The sequence below is a fragment of the Hippopotamus amphibius genome, chromosome 11 (genome assembly GCF_030028045.1).
Source record: "Hippopotamus amphibius kiboko isolate mHipAmp2 chromosome 11, mHipAmp2.hap2, whole genome shotgun sequence".
NCBI lineage: Eukaryota > Metazoa > Chordata > Mammalia > Artiodactyla > Hippopotamidae > Hippopotamus > Hippopotamus amphibius.
Window position 1 is genome coordinate 65,655,037 of NC_080196.1, and position 27,304 is coordinate 65,682,340.

A 27,304-nucleotide genomic window follows, 5' to 3' on the forward strand; every position below is an offset into this window, starting at 1 on the left:
ACACATCCACTATTTCCCATCCTATCATACCCATTTTCTTTTACTTCCTTGACTAACCAATTCATCTCTTAAAACAGTCACTGATTGGTAAACATGATCCTTTACTTCTTTATCCTGCCGTCCTTTTAGTCTGACAAAGTGCCAGATCTGATGAGCTCTCTCTAATGGCCCACCATCTTCACTCCTACACCCAGTCTGCTGAATAGTGATGGAGAACATTACACAGTAATCCAGATTTGAGATATTATGCACTCACGGTCTCCAACCTCAATGGAACCTTTAATAGTGCTCTGAAATTATTCTATTTTTCAACCAGAACTTTCTCTAGTCCTCTCTTTTGTTCAGGTTTCCAGATCCTCCTCTTCACTACTCATTCATCTCTTACTTCCCAAAGAAAACCGGAGAGAGAAAATAACAGAAATGCCTCAAACCCCTGTTATCCTACCTATGAATGTCCTTGAATTCCACAAACATAATTCCCTTTGTCCTTTCATGGAATATCCCCCACCAAATGGCTCTCCCTTCACCTATATTCCATCTTCTGCCTTTCCAAGGATCTTGTTCTATCAGATGTTCTTCTCACCATGCTATCTTCCAAGTCTCCTTTTTTCTTAACTCACTCCTGTCAATATTTAAAATATTGATGTTTCTCCTGTTTTCAAGAATTTTTTTTTATCCCATACATACCTTTAAATATATCCCTTTTTCATGTCTCTTCTCATTCCACTTAAATCTAATCCAGTAGGATATTAGAGAAAATGTGCACACCAGGAGATATGATTCTTTGGGAACTATTTATGTAGCATTCTATTAGTCCACTGGCAACATGATGAACAATCCATCCAAATGCAAACTATAATCACCAACTCCCAAAAAGTTTTATTCCATAATGGTATCATGCAGATGTCCATGGTCACATGTTCTGCAACAGATCTGATGCAGATGATATTTCTCAGGTGCAGGTTCTTTTAACCCAGAAATTATGTGAATTAAAATGAGAAGTTAAATATTGTACCTACATACTTGACATATGATGGTGAAGCAGGTACAGAATCATCTTAAAAAACATTCTCATTTCCAGAAGGGGAGGAATGAAAAGCACATAGCTTTCACTAACGCATAAAGTTTTGAAATTTATCAGAGCACATGATGTTAGGTCTGCCATCTCTGGGACCAAGGAATGTTTCTTGATTAGGACTCACTTCTGCTTCCTGGGAATAGTTTCTGAATTTGTTGTTCTCTTTGACTTTTTATTCTACTTGCTGAGCTCTGAGAGGTACTTCAATTTCCATAGTAGACCTGAGTAGCTATCTCAGAGTTTTTGTATAAGTCTGCTCATGCTGCCATAACAAAATACCACAAACCTGGTGGCTTAAACAACAGAAATTAATTTTCTCACAGTTCTTGTAGAGGCCGGATGTCCAAGATCAAGGTGTGTCAGGGTTGGTTTCTATAGGGGAATCTTCCTGGTTTATAAACAACCTCCTTCTTGCTGTGTCCCCACATGGCCTTTCCTCTGTGCCCATATGTTGAGAGAAAGAGCTCTGGTGTCTGTTCCCCTCTTATAAGAACGCAGGTGTTATTGTATTAGGACCCTCCCCTTGTGACATCATTTAACTTTATCTCCTTAAAGACCTTGTCTTCAAATGCAGTCACATTGCAGATTTGGGCTTCAACATATGAATTTTAGGGGACACAGTCTTGTCCATAACACTGCCATACTAAGTTGGAAGCTCAGAAGCTTCTTTGCTTTTTGAACAGTCTTTTTTTTTTTAGTCCAAAATATTTCAATTGTCATAAGAACTTCAGGATTTCATGTTAATCTGATTGGGTTTAACCCCACGACTCAAAAGCCGTGGCCATGTTCTTTTTTTTCTTTAACATTAATTTCCTTTTTTTTAGATAATTAATTTTTATATTCTCCTAAATAGCATTGTTTTTTTAATAAACTTTATTTTAGAACAGTTTGAGACTTCTAGAAAAATTGGGAAGATGATACAGAGATTTCATATATACTTACATTAAATAATATCTTACATTAGTGCAGTACATTTGAAGTATAGTACATTTGTTGTGATTAATGAACCAATGTTGATATATTATTACTAACTACAGTTCATACTTTATTTTAATTTCCTTAGATTTATTTATTGAGATGAAATTCACATAACATAAAATTAAACATTTTAAAGTGAGCAACTTGATGGCATTTAGTACATTCACAAAGTTGTGCCATCACCAACTCTATCTAGTTCCAGAACAATTTTACCACTCCAGAATAAAGCCTCACACACATTAAGGACTTAATCCTCATTTAACTCTCTACTCTGGCTTGGCAACCACAGTCTGCTCTCTATTTCTATGGATTTATCTTTTCTGGTGTTTTTGTTTAAAGGAAATCATACAGCATGTGATTTTTTGTGTCTGGCTTCCCTTACCATAACATTTTAAGGTTCATCAGCATTATACCATGTATCAGGACTTCATTTTTTATGGCTTGATAATACTCCATTGTATGTATATACCAGTTTGTTTATTCATTCTGTTAATGGGCACTTGGGTTGTTTCTACCTTTTGTCTATTGTGAATATGACTGAAATGAACTTTCATGTACAAGGATTTGTTTGAGCACCTGTTTTCTATTCTTTCGGGTATATACCTCGGGGTACATTACTGAGTTGTATGTTTAACTTACTGAGGAGTGACCCAACCTTTTTTCATAGCTCAGTTATTTTTATTCTTGAGTTGTGAGAGTTCTTTATGTACTTTTGATACTAGACCCTAATCAAATATATGATTTGTAAACATTTTCTCCAGTTATGTAAGTTGTCTTTCACGTTCTTGATCATGTTCCTTGATGTCCAAAAGCTTTTAATTTTGATGAAGTTAAGCTTATTCTTTTGTTGTTGCTCATGCTTTTGTTGTCATATCTAAGGATTCATTGCTAAATCTCAGGTCATGAAGATCTTTATGTTTTCTTCTATGAGTTTTATGATTTTAGCACTTGTATTTAAATTTTTGATACATTTTACATATAGGTGACATGTATAGCCTTGAAGTCAAAGGTAAGATAATGGTGGGTTAAAAATGGCTACACTCCTCCTTTACACCTCTTTCCATTAACAGACAGTCTATTCTCTCAACCTTTAAACACAGACTGGACTTGTGACTTATTTTGAACAACAAATGTGTCAGAAGAAATGTCATACAATTTCTAAGCAAAGTCTCAAGAGGCTTTGAAGCTTCTGCTTTCACTCTCTTGCTGCCATAAGTTCCCCAGGTAAAGGAACCTAATCTAGCCTCCTTGAGCATGAATGACCAAGTAGAGAGACAGGCCCAACCTACAGCAGTCACAACCCATCAGACTTGTGAGTGAGGCTGTCTTGAACTATCTATCCTAGTCAAACTGCCAGAGGACTGCATTAGCTTGAGGTCACATTAGTGACCCAAAAAACCACACAGCGGAGCCCATCTTACATTGGCGACTCACAAAATTATGAGCAAATAAAATGGGGATTGTTTTAGCCACTAAGTTTAAGAGTAGTTTATTATGCAGCAGTAGCTTATGCGTTGTTGAACATGACACTGAAATGTACAGGCATGTGTGTGTATACACCACAAATTAAAGTGAGTGAGTAAAATGGAAAATTCTGTTCTGTGTAGTGTTGAAAATGAAACTTGTTAATCACTTTTGCCTTCTGGAAAAATCTCATTTCTTTTTTTTTTTTTTTTTTTTTTGTCTTCTACTAACTTGACTTTCAACAGGCTTTATTCCTACTTTGGTAGCTGTTCCTTCCAGTCTTCATGGAAAACCATTTTTCCTCTGGCCATGTTAGAAATACTGGTGCTCCCTGGCCATGTCCTCTTCTCATTTTACTCCTCCTTTGGGTGATACAATTTGAATTGATGTCATTTATGTACTGTATGCTTATACGAAATTAAGAGTTCCAGCTCAGATTTCACTTTTTTTATAAGACCCATATACTCAATGGCTACTGAACATCTTTTTATGTACATCTTTGAAGCACCTCAAATTCAAAACATACAAAATTCAACTAGTTTTGTCTTTCTTCTGTGTTCCCAGGGGCAATTAAAGGAACATTATTCACTATTCACCCAGTAACCTAAGCCAGAAAGTTGATTAATTATATTGAATGTTCACTTTTCCTCACCCTTTATATACAATTACTAATTTGTTTTGATTCCACATCTGGAATGTGTCTCAAATACAGATAATTCTTCCCGTCCCTACTGTAGAATCTTCATTCAGGCTTCTCTCATTTTTGCCTATGTTACTATAGGAGCCCTTTCACTGGTAACTCTGCTTTAGTCATTTTCTCCTCCCATCCTTCCTCCATAAAACAGGCCATAGGCCTTCTCTTTCTAAATGTATTATTGCCAGTATTCTGCCTAAAACCTTCCTCTGATTTTCTCATGTCACAATGGTTATTTCATATTCCTTAGCATGATATAAAAGTGCTTTATAAAATAATATTTACTCTTAAGCTTCATATACTCTGTTTTAGCTTTGATTAACTCTCTTAACCCTGGACCTTAACACATGCATCTTCTCTTATCTCTGTTTAACCCACACTTCTTCCCACAAACTATCTTTGACTTCCAAAGCTTTGGATAGCTGTCTACCCTTGAATCTCATATGACATTTTACTGACCAGGTTAGCACATTGTATTTTAGTTGTTTCTCTCTCTCTCTCTCTCCTATGTAATTGTAAGATCTTGGAAGTTAGAGTCTATTTATAATTCACCATTAACCACAGTACCTACTAGAACCTGGCACATTATAGGCATTAAATACTTCTGAATGGATGGATTCAGGAATTTTTTTTTTAATTATGTCAAGTTTTGCACATGTATTTAAATGCATGGGAAGGATGTACTTGTTCTTAAAAGAAAAACTGGCATGTTGTTTGATAAATATTGCCTATGCTTTCAAGATGATTTGGACTTTTGAGTAGGATGGTTATAGGAAACCCCCTATTGACTGTGAATTCAAAGGTATGAGTATTTTTTCTAGATGTGAGCAGGTAACTGTTGTTGGAAATGGTATTCAGTAATAGTACTCACATCTACAAATATTTTACAGTAAAAGGTAGATTCCCAACATGAAGTTAATTTTTTCTTATTTTTAGAGTAGAAAATAGGAGGTTTTATGAATACTTTCTTTGTCTCAAAAACTTAAATAGTATTTGAATATTCAAAATATTTGGTGATAATGTCCAATAAAAATATGGAGTTAAAAAATCAGGGTCAATTAGAATGTTACATGTATCAAGCAGGAGTTTGTGGGCAATGTGGTTTAGAGCTATAAGTATTTTATTTCACCCATAATGTGATGATTTTTAATATACATATTTAAAGTATGTCCAGTTTGACATTTTTAGCCCCCCCGCCCCGTTTCTCTTTGCTCTTTGAAGGAGACAGAAATAGGAAATTCGTAGGATTTTGTGGTTAGTTGGATAAAATTGATTATATTATAAATAGTAATCAATGTTTCTAAATATCTCAAATATTTATGATAATGACCAAAATTCTAAGCTTAACAATAACAAATTTTATTAAAAATAACTTAAAGTGACTTTGGGAGATTTCTAAGACTTGTCTAAGTATTTCAGTTAGGAAGCTATAAATGGAATACCCAAATTTTCCTCTAGTATTGTAGGCCTTCCCCGTGTGAACCGTTTAAGTATCCTGATTACTTGATTACTAGGTACCTGAAATTTTGCATTCTCCCTCAGATCAGAAACCAATTAAAATAATTTTCCTTTATCACTTACCTCTACAAAAATGTTACGAGGGTAAGGTTTTAATGTATTATCTTAAAATATTTCTCCAAATATAATTCCATTTCTAAAAACTTAGGTAGCATGTTTTTACCATTATAAAATACATTGTGCTATATTTTCTATTGTGCTATAAAAAGGATCAAACAGAATATTAATTAAGCGTTACTCATTCACTTGAGCATTATTCACTTTAAAATTTGGGGGCAGTTATGTCACAGTACAATAAAATGTCTCTTTAATTTCCTTTCTTGTGATACTTTAGCTTTGAATGGCTTCTAAGAACTAGTATCACATAAATTAGCTTGATTGCAGGTATCTGCACTATGTAGGACTCTTGAGTTTACAAAACCAAGAGATAATATTTTTCCTGATAATTAATTAGTTTAGCATCTATTAATATACTCATCAAATGTTCATTCTCTTCTTTGCCTGTTTGTCATTTGCTGTTTTCTTTCTGGTTTATTTGTATTTTCTTGTTGCCTTGTATGAATAAATGATTATCTTTATTTTGTTGTGTATGTTTTAAACATATCCTCTCATTTGACTTGTCTTTTTACTTTATATCTTTTAGTAAAAAAAGTTCTTAATTTTAATGTACTTAAATTTATCAATTTCCTTTTGTTTTAAGTGTTTTGGAACTTCTTTAAGAAATTTTTTCACTATAGGATCATACAAAATTTTTCCTTTATTCTAAAGTTCTGAAGTTTTTTTACTTGAAATTTAATTGTTTAACAATGTGAATTTATTTTGTGTGTGAGAGAATGCAATAGGTAGCTACTTTCATTTATAAAAATATGGAAAATCATTTTTATCAACATCAATTTTATTGCAAAATCCAGTCATTTCTTAGAAATCAGCTATATCACATCAATCATATATCAAATTTTCATATATGAGTATATTTATTTCTGGCTTTCTTATTTCACTGGTTAATTTTACCTCTCTATTGTAATACCTCATTTCTTTAATTTACATGCTTTATAATATGTTTTGAATCTTGGTATGGTAGTTCCCTCTTTTTTTTTCCTTTTTTAAACTTCTTTGACTATTCTTGGTACATATAAATTTTAGAACAGGCTTGTTATGTTACATGCAAACACCCATTGGGATTTCAAACAATTGCATTCACCAATTTTTTATTATGCAGGTGAATTTAGTCTCTTCAGGGCTTTTTTTAAGATTCCATTGAGTCTCTTGTGCTATCGACCCAAGAAGATTCTAGCAGTATAGCAAATACCAAAATCTGTTTAGAAGAGAGAACTGATTAGGAGATAGTGGGGAAGATGGGCAAATTGATAAAAATTTCATGCTAAAATATTGGTTTGGTAACATATTTGTGTATATAGTATTCATTAATGTATATCTATGAGTATATAACTGTATCTATAGATGTAGATAAATATATGGATAGATCAGTTGTCACATATAAGTAGAACATCTTATCCTTTCTGCCCATTTGCATTAATTTTCTGTTAATTGCTGTTCATGTAGTTTTCCCAATTTTTTTCTTGTGTTGTTATTTCTTACATATTTATAGAAATATTGATAGATATCTCTTATCTTTCGTGTTAGTTGTAAAATGTTTTTCTGCTTGTACTATTCTTTTAACTTATTTATGGTAGCTTTTTCATAGAGACATTTGTATGTAGACCAATCTGTTAGCTGACAAATTCTGGGATTTTTGTAATGTTTTAAAAATTCTTCTTCATATTAAGATTAAGATTTTTTTTATTTATTATTTTTTGGGGGTACACCAAGTTAAATCATCTGTTTTTATACACATATCCCCATTGACCCTCCCTCCCTCAACTCCCCCCCCACCCTCCCTCGAATCCCCCCCACCCTCCCCGTCCCAGTCCTCTAAGGCATCTTCCATCCTCGAGTTGGACTCACTTTGTTATACAACAACTTCCCACTGGCTATCTATTTTACAGTTGGTACTATATATATGTCTGTGCTACTCTCTCGCTTCGTCTCAGCTTACCCTTCACCCCTCACCCCCCGCAAAGCTCGAGTTCTCCAGTCCATTCTCTGCATCTGCGTCCTTGTTCTTGTCCCTGAGTTCATCAGTACCATTTTTAGATTCCGTATATATGAGTTAGCATACAATACTTGTCTTTCTCTTTCTGACTTACTTCACTCTGTATGACAGACTCTAGATCTATCCACCTCATTGCATATAGCTCCATCTCATCCCATTTTATAGCTGAGTAATATTCCATTGTATATATATGCTGCATCTTGTTTATCCATTCATTTGTTGATGGGCAATTTGGTTGCTTCCATGTCCTGGCTATTGTAAATAGTGCTGCAATAAACATTATGGTACATGTTTCTTTTGGGATTATGGTTTTCTCTGGGTATATGCCCAGGAGTGGGATTACTGGATCATATGGTAGTTCTATTTGTAGTTTTTTAAGGAACCTCCAAATTGTTTTCCATAGTGGTTGTACCAACTTATGTTCCCACCAACAGTGCAGGAGAGTTCCGTTTTCTCCACACCCTCTCCAACATTTGTTGTTTCCAGATTTTGTGATGATGGCCATTCTGATCGGTGTGAGGTGATACCTCATTGTGGCTTTGACTTGCATTTCTCTGATGATGAGTGATGTTGAGCATCTTTTCATGTGCTTGTTGGCCATCTGTATGTCTTCTTTGGAGAAATGTCTATTTAGGTCTTCTGCCCATTTGTGGATTGGGTTATTTGCTTTTTTGGTATTAAGCTTCATGAGCTGCTTGTATATTTTGGAGATTAATCCTTTGTCCGTTGTTTCATAGGCAACTATATTTTCCCATTCTGAGGGTTGCCTTCTAGTCTTGTTTATGGTTTCTTTTGCTGTGCAAAAGCTTTTAAGTTTCATGAGGTCCCATTTGTTTATTCTTGATTTTATTTCCATGATTCTAGGAGGTGGGTCCAAAAGGATCTTGCTTTGATGTATGTCATAGAGTGTTCTGCCTATGTTTTCCTCTAGGAGTTTTATGGTGTCTGGCCTTACATGTAGGTCTTGAATCCATTTGGAGTTTATTTTTATGTATGGTGTTAGGAAGTGTTCTAATTTCATTCTTTTACATGTTGCTGTCCAATTTTGCCAGCACCACTTCTTGAAGAGGCTGTCTTTTTTCCATTGTATATTCTTGCCTCCTTTGTCAAAGATAAGGTGCCCATATGTGTTTGGGCTTACTTCTGAGTTCTCTATTCTATTCCATTGGTCTTCCTTTCTATTTTTGTGCCAGTACCATACTGTCTTGATCACTATGGCCTTGTAGTATAGTTTGAAGTCAGGAAGCCTGATTCCACCAACTCCATTTTTCTTTCTCAAGATTGCTTTGGCTATTCGGGGTCTTTTGCATTTCCATACAAATCGTAAGATTTCTTGCTCTAGTTCTGTGAAAAATGCCATTGGTAATTTGATCGGGATTGCATTGAATCTGTAAATTGCTTTGGGTAGTACAGTCATTTTCACGATGTTGATTCTTCCAATCCAGGAACATGGTATGTCCCTCCATCTGTTTGTGTCATCTTTGACTTCTTCCGTCAGTGTCTTAAAGTTTTCTGCATACAGATCTTTTGCCTCCTTAGGCAGGTTTATTCCTAGGTATTTTATTCTTTTTATTGCAGTGGCAAATAGGAGAGTTTCCTTAATTTCTCTTTCTGCTCTTCTGTTGTTAGTGTATAGGAATGCCAGAGATTTCTGTGCATTAATTTTGTATCCTGCTACTTTACTAAACTCATCAATTAGTGCTAGCAGTTTTCTGGTAGAGTCTGTAGGGTTTTCTATATATAATATCATGTCATCTGCAAAGAGTGACAATTTTACTTCTTCTTTTCCAATTTGGATTCCTTTGATTTCTTTTTCTTCTCTGATTTCTGTGGCTAAAACTTCCAAAACTATGTTGAATAATAGTGGTGAGAGTGGACACCCTTGTCTTGTTCCTGTTCTTAGAGGGAATTCTTTCAGTTTTTCCCCACTGAGAACAATGTTGGCTTTTGGTTTCTCATATATGGCTTTTATTATGTTGAGGTAATTTCCTTCTATGCCCATTTTCTGGAGAGCTTTTATCATAAATGGATGATGAACTCTGTCAAAAGCTTTTTCTGCATCTATTGAGATGATCATATGGTTTCTATCCTTCAATTTGTTGATATGATGTATCACATTGATTAATTTGCATATATTGAAGAATCCTTGCATCCCAGGGATAAACCCCACTTGATCATGGTGTATGATTTTTTTAATGTGCTGTTGGAGTCTGTTAGCTAGAATTTTGTTGAGGATTTTTGCATCTATATTCATCAGTGATATTGGTCTGTAGTTTTCTTTTTTTGTGACATCTTTGCCTGGTTTTGGTATCAGGGTGATGGTGGCCTTGTAGAATGAGTTTGGGAGTGTTCCGCCTTCTGCAATATTTTGGAAGAGTGTGAGAAGGATAGGTGTTAACTCTTCTCGAAATGTTTGATAGAATTCGCCCGTGAACCCATCTGGTCCTGGGCTTTTGTGTGTTGGGAGATTTTTAATCACTGCCTCAATTTCTGTACTTGTGATTGATCTGTTCATGGTTTCTATTTCTTCCTGGCTCAGTCTTGGAAGATTGTATTTTTCTAAGAATTTATCCATTTCTTCCAGGTTATCCAATTGATTGGCATATAGTTGCTTGTAGTAGTCTCTCATGATGTTTTGTATTTCTGAGGTGTCCGTTGTGACTTCTCCTTTTTCATTTCTAATTATGTTGATTTGCATCTTCTCCCTTTTTTTCTTGATGAGTCTGGCTAATGGTTTATCAATTTTGTTAATCTTCTCAAAGAACCAGCTTTTAGTTTTATTTATTTTTGCTATGGCTTCCTTCCTTTCTTTTTCATTTATTTCTGCTCTGATCTTTATGATTTCTTTCCTTCTGCTCACTTTGGGGTTTCTTTGTTCTTCTTTTTCTAATTTTTTAGGTGTAAGGTTAGGTTGTTTATTCAATAATTTTCTTGTTTCTTAAGGTAGGACTGTATTGCTATAAACTTCCCTCTTAGAACTGCTTTTGCTGCATCCCATAGGTTTTGGGTTGTTGTGTTTTCATTGTCATTTGTTTCTAGATATTTTTGATTTCCTCTTTGATTTCCTTAGTGATTTCTTGGTTGTTTAAGAGTGAATTGTTTAGCCTCCATGTGTTTGTATTTTTTGCAGTTTTTTTCCTGTAATTGATATCTAGTCTCATGGCATTGTGGTCTGAGAAGATGCTTGATGTGATTTCAATTTTCTTGAATTTGCTGAGGTTTGATTTGTGACTCAAGATGTGATCTATCCTGGAAAATGTCCCGTGTGCAGTTGAGAAGAAGGTGTATTCTCTCATTTTTGGATGGAATGTCCTATAAATATCAGTTAAGTCGAGATGGTCTAATGTGTCATTTAAAGCTTGTGTATCTTTATTTATTTTTTGTTTGGATGATCTGTCCATTGATGTAAGTGGGATGTTCAAGTCTCCCACTATTATTGTGTTACTGTCGATGTCCCCTTTTATAGCTGTTAGCATTTGCCTTATGTATTGAGGTGCTCCTATATTGGGGGCATAGATATTTACCATTGTGATATGTTCTTCTTGAATGGATCCCTTGATTGTTATGTGGTGTCCTTCCTTGTCTCTTTTAATAGTCTTTACTTTAAATACTAATTTGTCTGATATGAGTATTGCTACTCCAGCTCTCTTTTGACTTCCATTTGCATGGAATATCTTTTTCCATCCCTTTACTTTCAGTCTGTATGTATCCCTTGGTCTGAAGTGGGTTTCTTGTAGGCAGCATATAGAAGGGTCTTGTTTTTGTATCCATTCAGCCAGTCTGTGTCTTTTGGTTGGAGCATTTAATCCATTTCCATTTAAGGTGATTATTGAGATGTGTGTTCCAATTACCATTTTCTGAATTGTTTTGGGTTTGTATTTGTAGGTGTTTTCCTTTTCTTGTGTTTCCTACTTAGAGAAGTTCCTTTAGCACTTGTTGTAAGCCTGGTTTGGTGGTGCTGAATTCTCTTAACTTTTGCTTGTCTGGAAAGCTTTGGATTTCTCCTTCAAATCTGAATGCGATTCTTGCTGGGTGGAGTATTCTTGACTGTAGGTTTCTCTCTTTCAGGACTTTCAGGATATCCTGGCATTCCCTTCTGGCCTGCAGAGTTTCTGTAGAAAGGTCAGCTGTTATCCTGATGGGTTTTCCCTTATATGTTGTTTGTTGCTTTTCTCTTGCTGCTTTTAATATTTTTCTTTGTGTTCAATTGTCATTAGTTTGATTAATATGTGTCTTGGTATATTTCTCCTTGGGTTTATTCTGTATGGGACTCTCTGTGCTTCTTGGACTTGGTGAATTATTTCCTTTCCCATGTTGGGGAAGTTTTCCACTAGAACCTCTTCAAATATTTTCTCAGACCATTTCTTTTTTTCTTCTTCTTCTGGGATGCCTATAATTTGAATGTTGGTATGCTTAATGTTATCACTGAGGTCTCTGAGACTGTCTTCTATTCTTTTTATTCTTTTTTCTTTTTCCTGCTCTGTGGCAGTTATTTCCCCCATTCTATCTTCCAACTCAGTTATTCGTTCTTCTGCCTCAGTCATTCTGCTGGTTATAGCATCTAGAGTATTTTTAATTTCCGTTATTTTGTTATCCATTGCTCTTTGTTTTTCTGAGTTTTTATGAACTGTTTCTTGTACTTTCTCTAGTTTGTTAACGAGATTTTGTATCACTTTTACTATCATTATTCTGAATTCTTTTTCAGGCATTTTTCCTATTTCCTCCTCATTTATTTGGTCTTGTGGGTTTTTTTCCTGCTCCTTTGCCTGCATGGTGTTTCTTTGTTTCCTCATGGTTGTCCAGACTTTTGGGGTTGCTTGTCCTGGCAATAGAGGTGTATATAGAAGACTGTCCAAGCCTGAGACTAATGTCCAAGTATTGGATTAAACAAATAGAAAGTCTAGGAAACAGATACATGTATAAGACACACAATTACTGAATCCATTAGGACATAAGGCTCTGGAAAGACCTGACAGAACCCCAGTGTTCTATCAGATATTCAAAGAGAAACCCAACAGAAATTGACAACTGAAACAGAACAAATCAGAGACAAAAGCAAAAGCAAACAAACAAATAAATAACACCTTACACATACAAACACTAATCCAGGGAGATTTTGTAAGCTAGGATCAAATATAGAAAAGAGCTAGAGTACCACCAGACAGAATGGAGATTCTCAGAATGAAATTAGACAGTTGTACTAAGAACTAAGATACAGACAAAAACCTGATATTAAATACCAAGGTGGTGCATCATCTGGAGAATAGAGCAAGGAGTCTGAGCAGATCGATAGTGTTGCTTATAAGTATGTTAAGATAAAATAAACTAAAAATGGGTGGAAGAAAGGGGAACAGAAGAGCGTAGTGTGATTGGAAATATGCAAATAAAAAGAAAGGAATAGAAATGTATAAAAGATAGGGATGAAAGGAAACTATGAGAGATAAATTGTCCGTACTACCAAAAACTTAGCTAGATATAGAAGTATATAAAAAGGCAAATGAGAAAAAAAAGAATAAAAAATATCATTAAAAAAGTTATGTTATAAAACTTGTAGGTCCCTTAGGACTAAGATCGCAATTAATAAAGGAAAAAAAAAAAGAGAGAAAAAAAAAATCCAGAACTTATCCCAGAATGGACCAGTTTAATAGGATCGATACTAATATTTCTGTTTCCTTAGAGTCTCAGCCTTAAGTATCCTTCTACTCGCCTTGGGTTTTTTTGCATTATTCTGTCACCAGCAGAGTTTCCTTTATTGTTTGTCTGTAAGCGTCGGTGTGTGGGGAGCGAGAGGGTACAATAGTGGCTCCTTCCCCTGGGAGTGAGTGAGCAGTGGCGCACTGTTGTTTCAGTCGGGCTTGGAGGTGCCTGTTGCAGAGGGATGCTGGTGGCTCAGGTGTAAACAGAAAGTCTCAGGGTTGGGCCTCTCTCGAGTTTTGTTTTTTTTTTTTCTCTAGGCAGCCTCCCTGCTGCCTGCGTTCCAAGGGGTTTTAATCTAGCCCCGCCCGAGGGCCTGAGGGTACTTGTTATCCCTGAGTGCCTTAGGTGGCCCACAGGGTGTCTCTCCACTGCCTGTTGCAGAGGCACCGAAAGAGAGAGAGAGGCTATGCCCACAGCTCCTCCCCACCGCCAGTGAGCCCGCAGCATCCAGCCGCCATCATGGCCGGGCAGCTCTCAGGGGCGGGCACTCCTTGCCGCTGACCTCTTCCCTCCTGTCCTCTCAGTCCGTCACCTTACTGGCAACAATGTTTCTCACCCTGAACCAGCTCTCCGATTCCCACGCTCCCACTCCCGGACCCTCTGTTCAGCTGTGAATCAACGTCTCGGTCCGGTAATGCTGAGCTGTGGTGCGGACCCTCTGTATGTTTCTCACTCCCTCCCGTCTGCCACAGCTCTGCCGCTTCACCCTCTTTGAGCCGTCGTAGATGCCTCCCTACCGGTTATGTCAGGCTCCTTGTGGTCCTTTCTGGTGTCCAAGGCCGTCTGCTCGTGTTCAGCTGGTTCTCTGTGGGAATTATTGCATCCTTCGGTGCATTCCCAATGCATCTGTGGAGAGGGATGCATTCCATGTCCCTCTACTTCGCCGCCATCTTTTTCTCTCCAAGATTAAGATTTTTAATTATTTCTAATACCTTTTTTTTACATTGTTTCTTCAATCATCTGAAGTTTATTTTTTTATTGCATGAGGCAGATATGATACTTTATTCTTAATTATTCAGATTATCCTAATATTATTCATTGACTTTTCCATCTCCATTTTAATTTGAAATGTAAATTTTGTAATAAACTAAACTCTCATATATATGGGTAATGAAATTACTGCTTATTTTAGTCTTTTATATTTGGATAAATGACATGCTAAATTTCATTTTTCTATTTTTAATATTGTGGAGAAAATATATATATATGCCTATTCAGTATAAATATTCCTATTTTTCATGCTATAATCTTTCCTCAAATATTTGGGATACTCTTTTTTTCTTTGTGTCTATAAATAATGGACCAGACTGATTACTGGTTGCTAGCATAAGTTTTTGTTGTTTTTTATTGTGGTTATTATTTGTTTGCTTTTTGGAAGCTATCTGGGTCTGCTTACATCGAGGGCTTTTATCCAGTATGTTAAAATTTTTACACAGGCTCTTTATAAATAGGAGGTAATATGCTTAGGCAAGAAGGTTGTGGGTCTTTTCTTTTGCTTTAATAAGCTGACTTTTGAATTTGTAGCCCCTTAGAATCTTTTCACTCATTGATAAATCTACTTTTGTTTTTCCTCACTCACCTCTTTGTGTCTGTGTAAGATTCTGCTAGTTATGTAGGCCCTGTTTTGTTTCTCTCTAGAATCATAACTTTTATTCTTAGCCTTTTCTTCGTAGGCAGATCTCCAGTGTGGTTAGAGAATTCTTCTCATGGCAATGACTAGAAGGCAACTTCTCAACCATGTATCCTGGATTCTTGGGATAGAAAGCAGTAAGACTGGACTGGCCCATTTCATCACATGCGGCCCTTCAACTATTTACTCTATCACCTGCTTATTCTCACATACTGGGAATTTCTCATGAGTTCCACATAGAAACCTTTCACCTCCCCTGAAATGGTCTCCACTTGTCTTTTCTGTGTTTATTCTTCTCTTTGCTCTGTTTTTACTATCAGTCTCATCTGATTATTTCTGGGGATTCCTTTCAAATATACGTTCCAGTGATTTTATTGACATACCTATATATTTTTCCTCCGAAATTTTGGTATGATGTGGAAATTGAGAAGTAATCATGTATGTCCAATTTAAATTCTTGAATTGGAGATTATCTATGAAACCCATGACATACTGACTATATTCCTTGTGTTTTTGTTCATTTGTGCCCCTCATAGCCAAAGGTAGTGTTAGTGTATATCTGTAGAACATGACTCCTACCAAGGAGTTTATAGTCCAGAAGAGGGATATTACTCTGAAAAACTAAATATTTGTGAACTCACATGTGTTTTCCACTTTTTGATAATATATGAAAATTCAGTGGATATCATTCACTTCTGATTGTGCGTAAAGTCTTTTAGGAGTAATGACATTTGAACTGACCCTTGATGTAAAGGTAAAATTTAGAAACAGATGAAAGGTTAGAACATTTAGGTGGGAGTAATAATAAAACAACTAGCTAGGATTAGTATATACCCGTTTTGGAAAGAGCAGAGTATAATTTGACAAAAATATAATGGGGAATGTGAAGTAGAGTATTTATAACTTTGTCAGTGAGTTTAAGTGTGAATTAAATTTACTATTGTTTTTGAAATGTTAAAAATTTGATTCTTATTGAGATCCTTTATTTTGACAGTTTGAAACATCTTTGGAAGAATGGTAAGAATGTTTTGTGCTTCTTTTATACTTTTTATGTTCAAATGTTGATGATTAATCTGCTGTAGATGAGTTTATTTCAAAAGAAAAGGAAAATTGAAAGCAAAATTTTTATATTAGATATTAAAATTTATTTTCAAAAATATAAGAATTAGAATGTCACTGAAAATGACAGAATAGGAATTTCCAGGGCTCTTTCCTACCACAAAAACAGCTACAAAGTTGGCAAAAATTGGTGAGAATCAACTTCTGCAGAAATCCGGAATCTAGTCCAAAACTTAAAACAACAAGGGGAAAAGTAATGAAGAAAGAGTTAACTGCATTGCATGAAGGAAGGACTGTGACATTTTAAATTGCTCACTTGCCATCTGCCAGCCCTCAGATCAGTGGTGGCCATGAAGCAAATAGCCTGAACTTGTGGTGCACATTGCTAGTGTGAGAGGGAACAATATGGACCTTATTCTCAAAGAATCATGGTTCAGTGTTTTGATAAGTCTGATGACTCCCTGAAGGACCAGCACAAAGGATTGTCTTTGTTTTTCTTGACTTAGAGCAATCACAGAGCTGGAGCCACTTCCAGGCAGTGTTTGCTGAAAGTATTTAAAGTCATATACTTGCCACCAATGTCTGAGGCTGTGGATAAGTCAGGACAAGCATTAAAAATATCAAAATGCCTGGGAATGAAGAATTTGGGAAAAGAGAAACGTGGGGGAATAGGGTTTTTCAGTGTTCTCATATATACTGGAGAATTAAAAAGTGCACACATATGAACAATGTTGGACGCATGCTCAGGAAAGACCAAGAAGACTTAATCCTTTACCTCCGGCTAGCCTTTAGAATCTGCACTGGCAAGAACTGAAGGTAGAGGCAGAGTTGTAAACAGCCTGGATAAGCATTAAAGCAGTACTCCAACTCAGAGCCAGTCTGCTAAGATTGGGAGCATATAGTTTTCATTTTTCCTTTTATTTTTTTGGGGGGCCCCGGCTATTTAAGGTAACATGGACAAAACTCAGGTTCACCAGTAAGCTAATGAAATGTTTACTTCAGTGGCCACAAATGAAAAAGAATACAGATATTACAATAAGTGTTTAGAAGAATCACTAAGCAAACAAAAACAACCCACAAAAAACAGCAAAAATAAACCCAATAGAGGGAGAGTAATTTTATATCCATATCACATTAAAATACTCAAAATTGCTAGGCTTTTACAAAAATTATGAGGTAGGAAAAAAATAAAACAAAATTTGCCCCATTTAATGAGGGGAAAAAAGAAATGAAGGAAACTGGCCCTGAGGAAGCCTACACATTGTGCTTATTGGACAAAGAATTTGTCAACTGTCTTAAATATCTTCAAAGAGATAAAGTAAACTATGGACAAACCCCCCCCCCCCACAAAACCAGGAGACTAATGTCTCAACAAATATAAAATATCAATGAAGAAATAGAAATTATAGGAAAGAATCAAATAGACTTTCTGGAGCTAAAAAGTAAAATAACTGAAATGAAAAATTAGAGAAGTTCATCAACAGAATTGAGCAGGTAGAAAAGAGAATCACTGAACTTGAATATAGGTCAATTGAGATTATTCAGTTAATTGATAATTAATTGATGAAATTAATATATTCCCATATAAACAAAAACTGAGGGGTTCCACACATTATCAGACCTGTTCTGTCAGAAATCCTATAGGTAGTCCCTTCAGGAAGAAATGAAAGGACACTAGACAGTAACTTGCAGTTGTATGAAGAAATAACAACAATAAAGGTAGTTATAAAGATAAATACAAAAGTCAGTATAATTGCATTTTTACTATGTATCTGTTTTTCTATCTAATTAAAAATAAATAGGTGAAACAATAATTATAAACCTGTATAAATGGGTACACGATGCATAAATGTTGAATATGTGAAAATGACAACATAAAGGGAAGAAGCAGAGCTGTAAAGGAACAGAATTTTTAATACTATTGAAACTGCATTGATTTTATTTTTTAAGAACTTTTATTGAGATACAGTTAACATACAATAAACTGCATATATTTAGAATGTATTATTTGGTATCTGAATCTGCCAATTCATTCCCCCCAACCCTCCCCGCTTTCCCCACTTGGTGTCCATATGTTTGTTCTCTACATCTGTGTCTCTATTTCTGCCCTGCAAATGGGTTGATTTGTACCATTTTTCTATATTCCACATATATGTGTTAATATACGATATTTGTTTTTCTCTTTCTGACTCACTTCACTCTGTATGACAGTCTCTAGGTCCATCCATGTCTCTACAAATGTCCCAGTTTCATTGCTTTTTACAGCTGAGTAATATTCCATTGTATATATGTGCCACATCTTTTTTATCCATTCATCTGTTGATGGACATTTAAGTTGCTTCCATGTCCTGGCTATTGTAAATAGTGCTGCAATGAACATTGGAGTGCATGTGTCTTTTTGAATTATGGTGTTCTCTGGGTGTATGCCCAGCAGGGGGATTGCTGAGTCATATGGTAGTTCTATTGTTAGTTTTGCAAGGAACCTCCGTACTGTTCTCCATAGTGGCTGTATCAATTTACATTCCCACCAACAGTGTAAGAGCATTCCCTTTTCTCCACACCCTCTCCAGCATTTACTGTTTGTCGATTTTCTGATGATGCCCATTCTAACCGGTGTGAGGTGATACCTCATTGTCATTTTGATTTGCATTTCTCTAATAATTAATGATGTTGAGCATCTTTTCATGTGCCTCTTGGCCAACTGTATGTCTTCTTTGGAGAAATGCCCATTTAGGTCCTCTGCCCATTTTTGGATTGGGTTGTTTGTTTTTTTGATATTGAGCTGCATGAACTGTTTATATATTTTGGAGATTAGTCCTTTGTCTGTTGATTCGTTTGCAAATATTTTCTCCCATTCTGAGGGTTGTCTTTTCATCTTGCTTATAGTTTCCTTTGCTGTGCAGAAGCTTTGAAGTTTCATTAGGTCCCACTTCTTTATTTTTGTTTTTATTTCCATTATTCTAGGGGGTGGATCAAAAAAGATCCTGCTGTTATTTATGTCGAAGTGTGTTCTTCCTATGTTTTCCTCTAGGAGTTCTATAGTGTCTGGCCGTACATTTAGGTCTTTAATCCATTTGGAGTTTATGTTTGTGTATAGTGTTAAAGAGTGTTCTAATTTCATTCTTTTACATGTAGCTGACCAATTTTCCGAGCACCACTTGTTGAAGAGGCTACCTTTCCTCCGTTGTACATCCTTGCCTACTTTGTCATAAATTAGTTGGCCGTAGTTTATCTCTGGGCTTTCTATCCTGTTCCATTGATCTATATTTCTGTTTTGGGGCCAGTACCATACTGTCTTGATCGCTGTAGCCTTGTAGTATAGCCTGAAGTCAGGAAGCCTGATTCCACCAACTCCATCTTTCCTTCTCAAGATTCCTTTGGCTATTTGGGGTCTTTTGCATTTCCATACAAATTGTAAAATTTCTTGTTCTAGTTCTGTGAAAAATGCTATTGGTTAGTTGATCAGGATTGCATTGAATCTGTAAATTGCTTTGGGTAGTATAGTTATTTTCACAATTTTGATTCTTCCAATCCAAGAACATGGTATGTCCCTCCATCTGTGTCATCTTTGATTTCTTTCATTAGTGTCTTATAGTTTTCTGAGTACAGGTCTTTCACCTCCTTGGTTAGGTTTATTCCTAGGTATTTTATTCTTTCTGTTGCAATGGTGAATGAGATTGTTTCCTTAATTTCTCTTTCTGATCTTTCATTGTTAGTGTATAGAAATGCAAGAGATTTCTGTGTATTAATTTTGTATCCTGCAACTTTACCAAATTCATTGATGAGCTCAAGTAGTTTTCTGGTGGCATCTTAGGATTTTCTATATATAGTATCATGTCACCTGCGAACCATGACAGTTTTACTTCTTCTTTTCCAATTTGGATTCTTTTTATTTCCTTTTCTTCTCTGATTGCTGTGGCAAGGACTTTCAAAACTACGTTGAATAATAGTGGTGAGAGTGGACATCCTTGTCCTGTTCCTGATCTTAGAGGGAATGATTTCAGTTTTTCACCATTGAGAGCGATGTTTGCTGTGGGTTTGTCATATATAGTCTTTATTATGTTGAGATAGGTTGCCGCTATGCCCACCTTCTGGAGAGTTTTTATTATAAATGGGTTTTGAATTTTGTCAAAAGCTTTTTCTGCATCTATTGAGCTGATCGTGGTTTTTATCCTTCAATATGTTAATATGGTGTATCACATTGATTTATTTGTGTATATTGAAGAATCCTTGCATTCCAGGGATAAACCCCAGTTGATCATGGTGTATGAGCCTTTTAATGCGTTGTTGGATTCTGTTGGCTAGTATTTTGTTGAGGAGTTTTGCATCTAAATTCATCAGTTATATTGGTCTGTTATTTTCTATATTTGTAGTATCTTTGTCTGGTTTTGGTATCAGAGTGATGGTGGCCTCATAAAAGGAGTTTGGCAGTGTTCCTTCCTTTGAAATTTTGGGGAAGAGCTTGAGAAGGATGGGTGTTAGCTCTTCTCTAAATGCTTGATAAAATTCACCTGTGAATCCATCTGGTCCTGGCCTTTTGTATCTTGGGACATTTGTAATCATAGTTTCAATTTCATTACTTGTGATTGGTCTGTTTATATTTTCTATTTCTTCCTGATTCAGTCTTGGAAGTTTCACCCTTTCTTAAAATCTGTCCATTTCCTCCAGGTTGTCCATTTTATTGGCATATAGTAGCTTGTAGTACTCTCTTTTGGTGCTTTTTATTTCTGCAGTGTCTGTTGCAACTTCTCCTGTTTCATTTCTAATTATATTGATTTGAGTCCTCACCTTTTTCTTATGGGTCTTGCTAGAGGTTAATCAATTTTATTTATCTTCTTAAAGAATCAGCTTTTCGTTTTATGGATTTTTGCTATTGTTTTCTTTATTTCTATTTCATTTATTTCTGCTCTGATCTTTATGATTTCTCCCGTCTACTAACTTTGGGTTTTGTTTGCTCTTCTTTCTCTAGTTTCTTTAGGTGTAAGGTTAGATTGTTTGTTTGGGATTTTTCTTATTTCTTGAGGTACGATTTTATTGCTATAAACCTCCCTCTTAGAACTGCCTTTGCTGCATCCCATAGATTTTGGATCGTTGTGTTTTCATTGTCATTTGTCTCTAGGTATTTTTGGATTCCCTCTTTGATTTCTTCAGTGATCTCTTGGTTATTTAGTAGCGTATTGTTTAGCCTCCATGTGTTTGTATTTTTTACCATTTTATTTCCTGTAATTAATTTCTAATCTTATAGCCTTGTGGTCAGAAAAGAGGCTGGATATGATTTCAATTTTCTTGAATTTACCAAGGCTTGATTTGTGATCCAAAATGTGACCTATCCTGGAGAAATTTCCATGTGCACTTGAGAAGAATGTGTAATCTGCTGTTTTTGGATGTAATGTCCTATATATATCTATTAAATCTAGCTGATTTATTGTGTCATTTGAAACTTGTGTTTCCTTATTAATTTCTGTGTGGATGATCTGTAAGTGGGGTGTTAAAGTCCCCCACTGTGATTGTGTTACTGTTGATTTCCTCTTTCATAGTTGTTAACATTTGCCTTATGTATTCAGGTGCTCCTATATTGGGTGCATATATACTTATAACTGTTATCTCCTTTTCTTGGATTTATCCCTCAATCTTTATGTAGTGTTCTTTCTTGTCTCTTGTAACATTTTTTATTTGAAAGTCTATTTTATCTGATATGACTATTGCTATTCCAGCTTTCTTTTGATTTCCATTTGCATGGAATAACTTTTTTCCATCCCCTCACTTTCAGTCTGTATGTTTCCAAAGGTCTGAAGTGGGTCTCTTGTAGACAGCATATATATGGGTCTTGTTTTTGTATCTGTCCAGCTAGTCTGTGTCTTCTGGTTGGTGCATTTAGTCCATTTACATTCAAGGTAATTATCAATATATATGTTCCTATTACCATTTTCTTAATTGTTTTATGTTTTTGTAGGTGCTTTTCTTCTCTTATGTTTCCCACTTAGAGAAGTTCCTTTAGCATTTGTTGTAGGGCTGGTTTGGTGGTGCTGAATTCTCTTAGCTGTTGCTTGTCTGTAAAGTTTTTGATTTCTCCATCGAATCTGAATGAGAGTAGAGTATTCTTGGTTGTAGGTTCTTCTCTGTCATCATTTTAAATATATCATGCCACTCCCTTCTGGCTTGCAGAGTTTCTCCTGAGAAATCAGCCATTAACCTTATGGGAGTTCCCTTGTATGTTATTTGTCATTTTTCCCTTTTTGCTTTTAGTAACTTTTCTCTGCCTTTAGTTTTTGTCAGTTTGACTACTATATGTGTTGGCGTGTTTCTCCTTGCGTTTATCATGCCTGGGACTCTCTGCGCTTCCTGGACTTGGGTACCTATTTCCTTTCCCATGTTAGGGAAATTTTTGACTATAATCTCTTCCAATATTTTCTCGGATCCTTTCTCTCTCTCTTCTCCTTCTGGGACCCCTATAATGCGAATGTTGGTGCGTTTAACCTTGTCCCAGAGGTCTCTTAGGCTGTCTTCATTTCTTTTCATTCTTTTCTCTTTATTCTTTCCCACGTCAGTGATTATCACCATTCTGTCTTCCAGGTCACTTATTCGCCCTTCTGCCTCAGTTAATCTGCTGTTGGTTGCTTCTAGTGTATTTTTCATTTCAGTTATTGTGTTGCATATCTCTGTTTGTTTGTTCTTTAATTCTTCTAGGTCTTTGGTAAACTTTTCTTGCAACTTTTTGATCTTTGCATCCAGTCTATTTTCAAAGTCCTGGATCGTCTTCACCATCATTATTCTGAATTCTTTTTCTGGAAGGGTGCCTATCTCCTCTTCATTTAGCTGTTTTTCTGGGGTTTTATCTTGTCCCTTCATCTAGTACAAAGTCTTTTGCCTTTTCATTTTCTCTGTCTTTCTGTGGCTGTGGTTTTCAGTTCCACAATATGAAATACTGCTGATACTGCTTGACTCTTCTGTCTGCCCTCTTGTGGAGGAAGCTCTCTAGGAGGCTTGTGGATGCCTCCTGATAGGAGGGACTGATGGTGGGTTGGGCTGGGTGTGTGGAGCTAGGTAAAACTTAATCCAATTTGGTGGGCAGAGCTTAGTGACACTTTAACCTGCTTGTCTGCCAATGGTTGGGGTGTGTTCACACCTCCTTTGATGTTTGGCCTGAGGCTAACCAGCACTGGAGTTTACAGGCTCTTTGGTGGGTCTAATGGCAGACTCTGGGAAGGCTCACGCCAATGAGTACTTCCCAGAACCCCTGCTGCCAGTATCCCTGTCTCCTCATGTGCCACAGCTGCCCCCACCTCTGCAGGCAACCCTCCAACACCAGCAGGTGGGTCTGGTTCTGTCCCCTATGGGGTCACTGCTCCTTCCCCCTGGGTCCTGGTGAGCACACTTTTTGTGTGCCCTCCAAGAGTGGAGTCTCTGTTTCCCCCAGTCCTGTGGAGGTCCTGCAATCAAATCCCACTGGCTTTCAAAGTCTGATTCTCTGGGGATTCCTCCTCCCATTGCTGGACCTCCAGGTTGAGAAGCCTGACATGGGGCTCAGAACCCTCACTTTAGTGGGTGGACTTCTGCAGTATAACTGTTCTCCAGTTTGTGAGTCACCCACCCAGCGTTTATGGGATTTGATTTTAATGTGATTCCGCCCCTCCTACCATCGCATTGCGGCTTCTCCTTTGTCTCTGGATGTGGGGTGTTTTTTTGTTGTTGTTCAGTTCCAGTGTCTTTCTGTGGATGATTGTTCAGCAGTTAGTTGTAATTCCAGTGCTCTTGCAAGAGGGAGTGAGGGCACATCCTCCTGCTCCGCCATCTTGATTCTCTCCCTGCATTGATTTTAATTCAGAGTTAATTTTTTGAAGTGAAAGTGTTAATTGTAGCAGCTAATCTCCAAGGAACCACTAAAAAAAACCTCTAATAAAACAAACAAAAAATCACAGAAATCCAATAAGAAGGAAACTAGAACAATACAATCAACTAACCACAAAAGAAGACAGTTATGGAGAAATTAAAGAATAAAAAGATAAACGTAATATAAAAAACAAATAGCAAAATGGCAGAAGTAAGTCCTTTCTTATCAGTAGGTACTTTTCATGAAAATGGGTAAAGTCTCCTATCAATAGGTAGAGAGTGGTAGAATGGATAATAATACATTCTCCAACTATATATTGCTTATGAGACTCACTTAATATTCAAAGACACAAGTAGGTTGAAAGTGAAAGGATGAAAATTATATTCTAGGAAAATGGTGACCGAAAGAGACCTTGAGTGGCTATACTAATATAATAGAAAATAGACTTTTTTAAGTTGAAACATATTCAAGAGACAGTGAATACTTGATCTCTTGATAAAAGGGTCACTCCCTCAAGAAGATATAAAAAGGATAAACCTATACATACCTAAAAACATAGCTTCAAAAGCATGAAGTAAATAGACAGAAGTGAAAGAATTAGACAGTTCTATAATTAGAGTTTGAGAATTCAGTAATCTCGCTTTCAATAATGGATAAAAGAACTAAAATGATCAATAAGTAATTACACTTGCACAGCACTAAATCCATCTAGGCCTAACTGACTTATATAGTACTCTCCACCCAGCAACAGTAGAAAATACATTCTTTTCACATTCACACCTAACATTATTCATGATAGATTGAACATTATTAAGCCACATTTTAAAAATTTCAAAAATTGAGAAAGATTAAATTCATACAAAGTACCTTCTCTGACCCAATGCAATGAAAATAGAAATTAATAACAGGAGGAAACCTGGAAAATTCAGATATGTGTATAAATTAGAGGGCATGCTCTAAAAACCCCAATGAGTCAATCTGTAATCACAGGAGATATTAGAAAATACTTTGAGGTGAATTAAATGAAAACATTGGTACCAAAACTTATAAGATGAAGTGAAAGCAGTGTCCACAGGGCAATTTATAGCCATAAATGATTACATTAAAAGGAAGATTCCAAATCCAGTCACCTAACTCTATAGCTTATAGAAATAGAAAAGAATGATTGTGCTAAAGCTAGCAAAAGAAAGGAAATAATAAAGATTAGAGCACAGATAATTGAAATACTGAGTAAAGAGAAAACAATAAATAGTATCAATGAAAACAAAAGTTGTTTCTTTGAAAGATCAGACAAGTTCACAAACCTTTAGATAGAGTGACAAAATAGGATGAATTAATAAAATCATAAAAAATTGGGGACATTACTATAGATCTTGCAGAAATTAACACAGACTATAAAATAATACTATGAACAATTGATAATACTATGAAGAACAAGTTAGGTAGCCAAGATGAAATAAACACATTCTTTAGAAACAAACTATCAAAGCTGATTCAAGAAGAAGTAGAAAATCTAAACAGATCTGTACAATGGAACAGGATAGAAAGCCCAGAGATAAACCCACACACATATTGTCACTTTATCTTTGACAAGGAGGCAAGAATATACAATGGAGAAGAGACAACCTCTTCAGTAAGTGGTTCTGGGAAAACTGGACAACTACTTGTAAAAGAATGAAATTAGAAAATTTCCTAACACCATACACAAAAATAAACTCAAAATGTATCAAAGACCTAAATGTAAGGCTTGACACTATGAAAATCTAGGAGGAAAGCATAGGCAGAACACTTTATGTCATAAATGACAGAAAGATTCTTTTTGACCCATCTCCTAGAGTAAAGAAAATAAAAACAAAAATAAACAAATGGGATGAAATGAAACTTAGAAGTTTTTGCACTGCAAAGGAAACCATAAATATGATGAAAAGACAACCCTCAGAATAGGAGAAAAGAAGGAAGTGACAAAGGATTCATCTCCAAAATATACAAACAGCTCATGAAGCTCAATATCAAAAAAACAAACAACCCAATCCAAAAATGGCCGGAAGACATAAATAGAAGACCTTTCTCCAAAGACATATAGATGGCTAACAAACACATGAAAAGATGCTCAACATCACTAATTATTAGAGAAATGCAAATCAAAACTACAGTGAGGTATCACTTTACACCAGTCACAATGATCATCATCAAAAAATCTAGGAACAATAAATGCTAGAGAGGCCGTGAAGAAAAGGGAACCCTCCTGCACTGTTGGTGGAAATGTAAATTGACACAGCCACTATGGAAAACAGTATGGAGATTCCTCGCAAAACTAACAATAGATCTACCATATGCCCAGCAATCCCACTACTGGGTATATACCCAGAGAAAACCATAATTCAAAAAGATACATGCACTCCAATGTTTGTTGCAGCACTATTTACAATAGCCAGGACATGGAAGCAACCTAAATGTCCATCGACAGATGAATGGATAAAAAAGATGTGGCACGTATATACAATGGAATATTGCTCAGCCATAAAAAGCAATGAAATTGAATTATTTATAGTGAGGTGGATTGACCTATGCACTGTCATACAGAGTAAAGTAAGCCAGAAAGAGAAAAACAAATACCATATGCTAACACATATATATGGAATGTAAGAAAATGGTACACAAAATGCAAAAGACCCCAAATAGCCAAAGGAATCTTGAGAAGGAAAGATGGAGTTGGTGGAATCAGGCTTCCTGACTTCAGGCTATACTACAAGGCTACAGCGATCAAGACAGTATGGTACTGGCCCCAAAACAGAAATATAGATCAATGGAACAGGATAGAAAGCCCAGAGATAAACTACGGCCAACTAATTTATGACAAAGTAGGCAAGGATGTACAACGGAGGAAAGGTAGCCTCTTCAACAAGTGGTGCTCGGAAAATTGGTCAGCTACATGTAAAAGAATGAAATTAGAACACTCTTTAACACTATACACAAACATAAACTCCAAATGGATTAAAGACCTAAATGTACGGCCAGACACTATAGAACTCCTAGAGGAAAACATAGGAAGAACACACTTCGACATAAATAACAGCAGGATCTTTTTTGATCCACCCCCTAGAATAATGGAAATAAAAACAAAAATAAAGAAGTGGGACCTAATGAAACTTCAAAGCTTCTGCACAGCAAAGGAAACTATAAGCAAGATGAAAAGACAACCCTCAGAATGGGAGAAAATATTTGCAAACGAATCAACAGAC

The 27,304-nt window shown here is 36.0% G+C and overlaps 1 protein-coding gene across 1 annotated transcript in view; it reads left to right on the top strand.

The window, feature by feature from the left end:
- The window catches only part of CCDC178 (coiled-coil domain containing 178), a 384,972-nt gene that overhangs the window by 19,252 nt on the left and 338,416 nt on the right, over positions 1–27,304 (top strand). The window contains exon 4 of the mRNA XM_057698204.1: positions 16,167–16,189. Coding sequence (XP_057554187.1) covers positions 16,167–16,189 — 23 coding nt within the window. The remainder of the gene's footprint in view (positions 1–16,166; positions 16,190–27,304) is intronic.